This window comes from Sceloporus occidentalis, unplaced genomic scaffold (genome assembly GCF_023333645.1).
Source record: "Sceloporus occidentalis isolate IW3139 unplaced genomic scaffold, rSceOcc1.0.p SCAF_3, whole genome shotgun sequence".
NCBI classification, from domain to species: domain Eukaryota; kingdom Metazoa; phylum Chordata; class Lepidosauria; order Squamata; family Phrynosomatidae; genus Sceloporus; species Sceloporus occidentalis.
The window spans coordinates 173737437-173747947 of record NW_028316983.1 but is presented as its reverse complement, the minus strand read 5'-3'; the positions used below and the strand labels follow the sequence as shown (position 1 = coordinate 173747947).

The following is a 10511-nucleotide window of genomic DNA, read 5'->3' as shown; positions in this document are numbered from 1 at the left end:
CCATAAAAAAAATGAGGAATGATATGGGAAGAATACAGGTTGAATCTTGGTTTGAATCAAATATCGGCTTGATTGTTTATATCACAAAGTGACTTTATGTACAAAAAGGGCCAAGACTATATACAGTGTGCCTGCTCCATATATTAAAACATAAAAATGTGTTTTCCCCAAATGTGTGTACTTCAAAATGTTTAGTTTTGAAATGTTGTTTTGAAATGAATGGACCCTGTTTTAATGTTTTGTACCTCAGTGCTACACAAAGTGGTGGTTCAGAGACCAGTGGTAGTCACTGCCTGCTACTCCCTGGCAAGTTTCCATTAAAGAAAGAAAGAATTGTAGTCAACTGGCACAAATATGGAACTGTTCCTTGTTACCTGGTGTGGGGATGCATCAGATAGCTCAAGATGTGCTGCTTACATAATAATATTGTGGAAGTTTTCATAGAGATTTAGAAATTTCATCAGGCTTTGTAGAAGTAACTGGTAGCCAGTCTATGGTTGAACTAGCACATTATATTAAGTTTTCAATTGGAGCTGTGTAACTAAAATGTGTAAAGAACACCAATTATGATAAGCAAATAGTGGTTATTCCAAGTGGTCAGTATATTTCATAGTATTCGGAGTAACTGATCCTTCCACAGAGATCAGCCAGTCAGACAGGTATTAAGCATCTCATTATATTGGTGAGTATACATCTGTGAAGATCTAATATGGCTGAGGAGTCTATATTTGCAGCCCAGTACTGTGCTAGGCTTCTTCAAGTATGTAACAGAACATTTGTGGTTAGGATGGGTGTTGAGATTATGCGCTTAGAGTAACTACTAAAGACAGAAATCACATTAAACATGTCAGAGGTTGGGAAGATGATGGGGAAAATAACGTGGTATCCTATGTCTGCTTTTCACATAGGCATGAACTTTTGTCTTCAGGCGGCAGGTGGGAGTTTAAATGATCAAACAATGCTTTGTAAAAGCAAAAAATGAAAGCCACCCACTAGCATGTCAGGTAACCACAGAACCCTTCTCCGTGACATATGAGATTCTTTGTGAATAGAGCTGGAGAAGATAAATTGTTTGTTCTGTCTCCTCTTGTTGCTGTATCTTTTTTTTTTTCTGTTGTGAGGGAGTGGAAACTTTTGTCTTTTTAGAAAATAAACTCCATAACCACTTCCAAGATAGCCTTGAGCAAATAATTTAGGGGGGTAGTTCCTGGACAAAGATTATGAGTGACTTGCACTGGAACTTGATGTCTGCATCTGATGGCCTGGAGTAACCAAATGTATGGAATAATGCTTACAATTCAATCTGGAACATATTTACAATTGGCCTTCCATATATAGAGATTCAACCATCTATGGCTTGGAAATATTTCCCCACAGATATTCCAAAAAGCAAACCACAATTTTGCCATTTTATATAAGGGGCCCCATTTTACTATGCCATTGTCTGTAATGAGACTTGAGAATCCATCTGTTTGGTATCTATGGTGGGTCCTAGAACCAAACCAAAGATGATACTAAGGGCCCACTTGTACATCCCATGCATTCTGAACAATTATGTTAATTTTACACAGTTTAAAGGATGACAGTTTATTCTCTCCAGGAAAGACAGAATTTCTTATGGCAGGCAAATATGTCAAGGAAAAAAATGGCTTCAAATTCTGATCCCTTAGCTCCTTGCAAAGAATATACAAAATATTCTAAAATGTTAATTGTCTAATTTACACAACGGAGTGTTTGATAAGTGAAAGCCTTTGTATGAACCATTTTTTTTTAAAAAAAATTGCACTTTTCATTAAAAGTTGAGTATTTTATTTCAATATTGATTTTTTTATGAGTTGTTTTCATACACTTTTAAGAACAATACACTTAAATGAAACTCACTATTATGTTGTGGGATGCACAACTGGATAAGGCTACACATAGAAAAATACACATAGCCACGATATTTGGAAAAGTTGTAATAGGTGTGTGCTTCAAAGTTTTGGTATTCTGTTTTGTTTAGTTTCTGGGTTTTTCTACCCTCTCATCTTTCAATGCTGCATATTAAGTATGTTGCTCAAAAGCTATGGCAGATTAAAGTGATCTATCATTAACAACAACCACAACCACGATATGTCAGTTGGCATTAACACAGGTAACTCCCAATACTCATTAGCCTAGCTAAAGGCAGGTGCCAACTTAGTCTTAAATATATTGTCTACAACATATAAATAAGCTCAAATAAAACATTGCATGAGTAAAGAAAGAACATTTAGAAGACAGAATATGTTGAATATTATAAAACAGTGCAATTCAGAAGAGCATTTTTCACCATGTAGACAGGTAGAACCATTTCTACATGTGTATATCTTGAGTATGTGCGAACCGTTAATATCTACCTCTAGTTTGTTACTTTTAATGTATGTTATCTGCAGTGCAAGAGGGCAGTTTGCTCTGCTGCACTGCATGGTCAGCTCTGCTGCACTAAGACACAGCTAGAAATGCTAACTTTATATGTGCAGTTACTATCTGAAACCTCCTCACCAAAGGGCTCTCTGTCATTTAGAAATTAGACTTTATTTATTTAAGCTGCAAAAAAGAGCTTACTTTGCAGCAAGTGCCTGTGTGAAGCTGCAGGGACACCCAATGTTCATATGACCATGTCTAGGTTCTCCTTCTTTGGGATTATCCCTCAATTTGTCTTGTAAAATGAGTCTAATTCAAGTATGATATCCTATTTTCTCTCTCCCAGCAACTCTTAATTTCTAATCGGATGGGTGTGATGAGCAATTGGCCATGCACCGGAAAACTCCCATCAAGTGTGCATCTCTCTTTATTACCATTGCTCAATCTCATTGAAACAATAACAGCTGCCTTCTCCCACGTCTCAACATACCGTGTACTCACAATTTAATGTCCCTTTCCATGACTGCCTAATCCAGTTAAGAAAATTAAAAAAAATTGTGAGAGAAAGGGGTATGAAAAAACAAAACAAAATAAATGATAACAAATCAAAACCAAATGATTTAATTCTTTTGGGATAAACAGTCCTTACAACTTCTGCACATGTTTTTATTATTATTACAGCTTACAGCAGAGACTTCAAAGTTCACTAATGGAAATGCTAATTCAGACCACTATATGTATATTATGTTGTTACTTAACGTTTAGTGAAAAAGAAATATGAAAGGGACCTAACACTGAATGAGCTTGAAAATTAAGGCCCTATATTCTTTGGGAACGCCTTGAACAAGAGTGAATAATATGGGGAATTCTGTTACTTTCCCTAAAGTAATGCTGACAGCAAGTAAAAGCTATGCTGCAAGTTGAGGGTGGGTTGTTTTTTTGTTTGTTTGCTTGCTTTTGTTCAGCATTTGCCAATACAATTTCTTATATTTCTACTGCATGCACAACTCAACTGACTTTAACAAATAGATTGTGTTTCTATCTAGGGAATTCTGCAATCTGTTGTTAGATCTTTAAGGCAGCTATGTTATGAAGCAGAGAACGTAGTCCTTCACTGACATCTTAGAACTTCAGCGCCTAGCCACAGGAGAGCCAGACCGGGAACCAGGTCGGGAACCAGAGCTTCCCTTTGAAAAGAAAGAAAAAAGTGAATGTGGTTTAAAATGAACATTCCTTTTAGAAGTATAATACTTATGTGGAATAATAAACACTATTGACGCTATGGTAGAAATCAGTGTTATTTTTTTTATTGATTCAGGACAAGTTATCCTATCCAGTCTTCAACTATTCAGACCTTTTGCTGGAATTGAGAACAAATCCCTTTTAAGTGAACGGCAGATGCACATTACCAGTACTTATTGGGCAGTGTCTCAGATTTCTTTAATCCTTTGATTTCTACATGTTCTGCATTTTAAGAAATACTTTTCCTTTTGGGGATATTGGATTTTTTTTTTAAATCATCAAATTTGCAAGCATGCTGAGCTTATTCTAATGAAATGTCAGGTGAGCAGGACTCGCTAATGAGTACTTCAGTAAAATCTTATTCAATGGAGTAGTGGCTAGTCACTGAAGCATTAATTAATTCTAATTGATTCTTTTCATGGTTGCTGGAGAAAACAAACAATTGGAGATCACTGAAAACAAAAAGGAAATGCCGTTTGCAGCTATACTGTGTATTAGCTTATTTATATATGGTCAACAGCAGCATTCACCTAATTCTCAGGGTTCTAAAAATTCACCACTCCAATAACTAGCAAGACTAATCTATATTTTGCATTTTCCGAGTTTATACTGCCCCTCCAGTCACAAAAGTAGCCAGGAAAAAGCAGTTTGCCAATTCCACACTTCAAAATGTCCACTACAACGAAGAGCCCTTCTGTTATTCTAGGGTCTCAACCAGCTGTTGTAGAGAGTGGACATAGCTCTCTGCACTGATATTTAAGGAAAAGATCAAATGTATGAGTATGTGATGTAACAGTTGTCCTATTGTAACTGCCACATATGAGAGCTGTTGTCGTCAAAGTGGGAAGATCACTTCCCTCTCAAATACTCTTGAATTGTTCTTGTTTTGAGATATTCCACCTCCACAATTCCTGTCTAGTACATAGTTCTCTTTAAAGATTAGCATATGCTGAGAGTCTCCTCTGCTGTTCTTACACTTTTAGCAATTCTGTAAACAGAAAGGAAGAGACCTGACTGTTATAGGTGATTTAGAACATTCTAGAACAGTACACATTTTTAGGACTTTCTAGGTGTCAGGTTGATGGATTTAAGGATCACCAGGCAGATAGATCCCCCCCCTTTCCAATTATCCCAGCATCCATCTTTTGGAACTGCTTTGACTCTTTGTTTTTTGGCTATTTTGTGGCATAAGAATGCACTTCATGATTTCATGATTTATTTCTTTGTTTTGGCCCTTTCCAGTTTTGGTTCTGTGATTATATTTTGATGATATCATTGGCAACATTGCGTTTATCTCCCTTCAATATTTGTAATCTCATCTGCCACTGAACTTAGCTTCATCCATTAAAATAGGCAGAGCATTGTAATTATATTTAATGGACTATTAATTATATCTTATGAACCATTGATTTCTACATTACTGTGGACCTTTAAAATCCATTACTTGTCATAGGAATCTTCCTGCAATTAGCTGTGGTTTAAGGAGCCAAGCTTTTAAAGAAAATGCTGGGTAATAGTAAAATAATGGGCACCACTGATATGAAGTTATTATTCATTCATTATACAAAATAAACTTGTGTGTCTGCAAATGTTTGTTAAGGATATTGTGAGAAACATCCTACTTATAGGGAACACTGGGCGAAGGAGAGTAATGTCTATTAAGAGAGCCTAATGTGATGTTCACTCTAATGACTTACAAATCCAATGGTCAGTTCTAATGGCTTACAAATTAAAATTGTGGTTAATGTAAATACGTCTCTTCCCAGAAACACCAAATTTGCATGAAAACCAACTTTTAGAAATAATGCTTAAGTATGGATATTCATGAGAACAAGTGATACATTATTTTAAAACACTGGTAATAATAATTAGGAACAGTGTGGAATAGTTAGACATACATACTTTAAAGTGTCCCCTGTTTCTATCACATTATAATTCAAAATATAAAATTTCTGGAAACCAAAATTTATCCTCTTCCCCCGGTATAATGTTCACCATGATAATTATTTCACAAATAGCCCATTAAAACAAATATAGATGCCTGATAGAGCAAGGTACATTGTTTAATTGAAAAATGCTTGCTGCTGTAGCTTGTTATTCTTCATGCTGCCTTGTTTTAAGTGCATACATACTTATTGACTTGTGTTTGGGGTTAACTTAACAACAAAAAGTAATTATTTTATTTATTTTAATTTAAAACTAGCTTATTGATTCTACTGAGTATTAGAAAGCATGCAGCCCTTTCCCGTGTCCCAAATTATGTCATAATATTATTTAAAAAATAATCTAATCAAAATGGGAATTGTTATATGACTTTCTGAACCATGAAAAACCTTCCCATTGCAATATCAAAATTTGGAGAACTATACTGGCCTCATGACGTGGCTCAAAATGTGTTCACACCACCATATGTCTTGTCAGATTCAAACAGTGACTTTGCTAGATATAGTGATATCCCATGAATGTTTATTCACATGGGCACAGACATGCTTTTCTGAAACTCATCTACAACTTGACACTCAAAGCTGATGAGACTTAAATTTTGATACCAGTGAGGGATAAGCGATAATATTTTCTAAAACTAAATTGAGGATTAGAATATTTTTCTTTCATTTGCAGCATGGCTGTACTTCCTACTACTCCGGGGGCTCAACAAGGCCTATAATTTCCTTTGAATTAAGGAATTACTACTTTTCATAGTATTTTCATAAATGTCTTACAAGACACTGCAGCTGATTAAAATAGGTTTTTGGTATGCAATTTCCTGTGCAGTTTAAAATAAAGTGATAGTTCTGTCGGTCTGTGAAAATGCAGGAAATCAAGTTTTGAGATTATGTTTAACAACAAAAAGATTATGTTTTATAACAGATGCATCTGTATTTAATAATTGCTGGCGCGTAATTTCATCTACATCTCTCCTTGGACTGGAGTCCTAAAACGATTATTTTAAAAGCTGGTTGTTTTATAACCTTCAGGACTAAATTTGCAGTTGAAAAGAAATGTGTCTTCAAACCAGTTACTTTGCATTTGTGTCTGCCTATTTGTGTGTCACACACAAAAGGAACTCCCTGGTGCAGTGGTTAAATGCCTGTACTGCAGCCACTCACTCAACAAACCACAAGGTTGTGAGTTCATATACCAGCCAGAGGCTCCAGGTCAACTCAACCTGGCACCCTTTTGTAGTTTGCTAAAATGAGTATTCAGCTTGTTGGGAGCAATTAGTTTACTCTTTGTAAACTGCTTAGTACATTGATAAGCAGTATAGAAATGTACTTGCTATTGCCTCAGCTGGATTTTATGTAACAAATCAAATTCTTCAGATTGCTTATTTATGATGCCCATCATCTGGATTGTAGATGTTGGGCATTGGTTATAAGATCTTGCTTTCATGTAGCTAGTTTGAGGCTATAGTGTTATCATATGTCCACACATCCAACTGGTCTACAGACTTACTACCCTTTGAAATAATTGTGTGCTGATTTTGTAAGCCATTGCTTGAGTTTCCAAACTATTTCCAGGTTCTCTCACTTTCCCTCACAGTTTTTGTCATTACAATTTTTAATCCCCTCCTTACTTATTGGAAGATTGGAACCCGCATATTACCAGGCTAATGGCCAATTTTCTGGTGGAGGCAACAAGACTATGACTTAAATTTTATAATAACGATCCTTAAGTTTTATTGTAAATGTATATTGTTGTATGCCTTTATAAAGGTTGAATGAATCCCCTCCCCAACATTACCAGTTTAAAGATTTTAGACAGTGTTCCTTGGGCATCATATCCCTTTTGTCCCTTTTGACGCTCAAGGAATTTGCCACTTCCATATCCAGGCTTGTGAGTTTCACCACCCTGCAAAAGAGAAATTGCAAATATCTCTGGTGTGTCATTTGAATGCATTACTTTAGAACAGGAAAACTGGGACAAAATGTTATTGCATTAAACAAGTGCATAAAATAATAAATCTGTAATACCAACCTATCTGGAAGTAAGACTCATTGAACTCAATGATACCACTTCTGAAATAGGATGGGAGTTTCTTCCAGAGCAGCAGTGGTGAAAGAAAATGATCACAGTTGACAGCAGTATGATATGTACAGTCAGCCCTTGACATTTGCAGCTTTGACTTTTGCAGACTTAATTATTCATGGATTTGAGTAATATGTTCTCTCTTGGAATCTCTAGGTCCTCCAGCATGATTCTGCCAGACGTTGACCACAGAGTCACAATAGAGGAACTAGAGATTACTAGAGAAAACATTTCTCTAGACATTTGTAAGTCCTCCATTATGATTTTATGCTCAGTTCTATGGTCTATGATTCCAGGTGGATGATGACCACATCTGGAGTTGCACTGAAGGACCTAGACTTTCCTAGATAGGTCTTCTCTTAGGTATTTTTTTTTAATTTGAGGTTTCCTGCATCCCTAACCCCAGTGAATGTGGGGAGCCCACTGTAGTAGGAAAGAGGAAAATGTGAAGACAAGATCACTGAGAATAAATTTTATTTGAAATCAGTGGCAGCCAACATGTGAAACAAGAGTTGGACCTTCTATGAGGCTTAATGAAACAAGTGGCTTTGGTGGTGGGTTGGAGGGAGCATAAAATTAGCTCCCATGTGCCCAGGCCACTCACCTCCTCTGCTGCTACCTACCATCACCAGGGTAGAAACCAGGATGCCATCTAGGTTTGGAGCATCCTCCTTACCCTTTCACAAGGATGGCACAATCAAGGTCTGGGGAAGCAAAGCAGCTGTTCCTGAACAGCTGAAGTAGCATCATGGAGGTGGACAGCCACAGCCTTCTCCAGCCTCAGGTTAAAACTTGTGATACTGTACGTTTTGGCTGTTGTTTGAGAATACCATACAGTGATGATCATCCATAACAAATAGAAATATTGTAACTGATGGAATCTGTTGAATTCATTCAGTGATGGCAGAGTAGAGAGGTACTAGTAAAATAAATGTGGTCATTTTTCAAGCATTTATTACTTTAGCATTTTTTCCTGAGAAAATAGAAGCTTGTGGAATAAGTACTTACAGATCAGCATAATCCCCTTGTTGGAAAGCATTGTTAAAAATGAGGAAAGGTTGATGAAAGTTACTGCATAACCATTTGAAGAGAACTGGTAGATTTAGCAGGACTTTTCAAATAGTATTTTGCTGAGCTGATTTGAAGTATTAATAGATGTGGAATGTGCTTTGCACACTTGTAAAAACTGTGCTGCAATACAAGCAGAATGTTCCCTAAAAAATTAAACCACTACAGTTAGTCTTGTAAACAACAATAATTTTTAAGGGTAAAATATCACACCAGAATCCACACTTCACCAGTTTGTTCAGGTTGCCAGGCACTTACTGCTGCCTAATATAAAGTGAAATTACTAGGAAGTGAACTGAGACTACACAAGCATTTAACTGGGATAGTAAAGCAATTGGCAATGATATTTTATGGCCTAGCAAAATGTCTGTTTAATGATGGACAGCGCCATTGTGTTCTTGCTATAAATTTGACCTAACCTTTCTTTGTGGACTTTTGTGGTGTTTATGACTCCCATGCACTTGTACTAAGCCCAATATGCTTTAGCTCTATTTCCTAAAGTACCAATAGTTCTACTTGTACTTGAGGAGAGTGAGAAACACAACTGATTTGACTGTTGAAAATATGACTTAGCTGTAAAAAAATTTCTGCTGTCATTCAATGACTGAATTCTGATGGAAGTGGCTTTAACTGCAGCTGCTAAATAATCACATCAGTTCAATATGAGCAAGAAAAATACACCTTAAAATATTGTCAATACCTAATATTTAGGCAAACATGACAATTACACGTGTATATAGTATGCTTGAACATTCTGTTGCTGAACAGTTTTTAAAATGTAAGTTTTCCTTGCAGATGACCACTCAAAGAAATACAGTTACAGATAAGCAACCTGTCCTTTCCTCCTCTCCCAGACACATCCTGTTCTGCTAGCTATTCTTTTGGAATGATGTTAAGTAATCCTGAGTGCTGTAAACTAAGCTTTCAACTGTGGCATGTACTTTGTCCAGAAGAGGCCTCTCAGCCTTTTGAAACATTCACTCGTACAAGGGATGTGAAGAATGTTTGTGTTTGCATCCTTGATTTTAAAGGGGATGGGGGAGAACAGTTATGAGATTCTTCTCACTTTGAAACTTGGTTGGGGAAATTTTGTTTCAGCAAAGATGCATATAGTTTTCCTGCATGGGAACCCAAATTGTGTATTTTCCACAAAACACAATCATCTGCAGAAAAGCACATATAGCTCTCCTGTACAGAAAACATGCCTTTATGAAAGTGTGTGTGTGTGTGGGGGGGGGGGGTCAGTATTTTTTCCCCCAGGACTCGGTGTCTTTTGTGCAATTAATTATTTTTCCCTAGTGAGGTTCATTGAAGTTATTAATTCTTGCATGGGAAAATGAAATAAATGCATCTCTAATTAGTAACAGAATGTTTCACTTGCAGCAGATCCCCCCCCCCCATCTCTTTAAACTTGTCTCCCTTCACAGCTTTCCACTCTTAATGAACTACATAATGGATAAGTATAATTCTAAGAGTTATCCTGTGAAAGCTTTTTTTTTTTTTTTCTAGAAGCTGTCTAAAAGCAATAAGGGGACTGTGCCGGCCTGCATGCGTCCAAGCCCTTGTTCCACCGCCCATGTACCATTATGGCATGCGCCCATCCATACAGCACGTGCCATGATGACATCCATGTGGCGCAGTGCCCAAATGGCACTGTGCACAAGGGGCATCATCATGGTGTGTGAGCATGCCTATGGCGCCCCTGCCGGGATGCAAAAAGAACCCATCAAGGAGCGGGTTCTTTTTGGTTCTTCTGGAGGCCATGGTGTCTGGTTGCTGCAGCCTCCTTC

At 37.0% G+C, this 10511-nt stretch overlaps 1 protein-coding gene across 3 annotated transcripts in view; it reads right to left on the bottom strand.

The window, feature by feature from the left end:
- Positions 1 to 1780: 1780 nt before the first annotated feature.
- The window catches only part of MBP (myelin basic protein), a 138425-nt gene continuing 129694 nt past the window's right edge, over positions 1781 to 10511 (bottom strand). For 2 of the 3 annotated variants that reach the window (XM_089516909.1, XM_089516908.1), the window contains exons 9-10: positions 7369 to 7476; positions 1781 to 3572 (exon numbers count right to left, since the gene is read on the bottom strand). In XM_089516909.1, coding sequence (XP_089373035.1) covers positions 3516 to 3572; positions 7369 to 7476 — 165 coding nt within the window. In that variant the 3' untranslated portion in view covers positions 1781 to 3515. The remainder of the gene's footprint in view (positions 3573 to 7368; positions 7477 to 10511) is intronic. The other variant, XM_089516910.1, reaches the window with a different exon arrangement.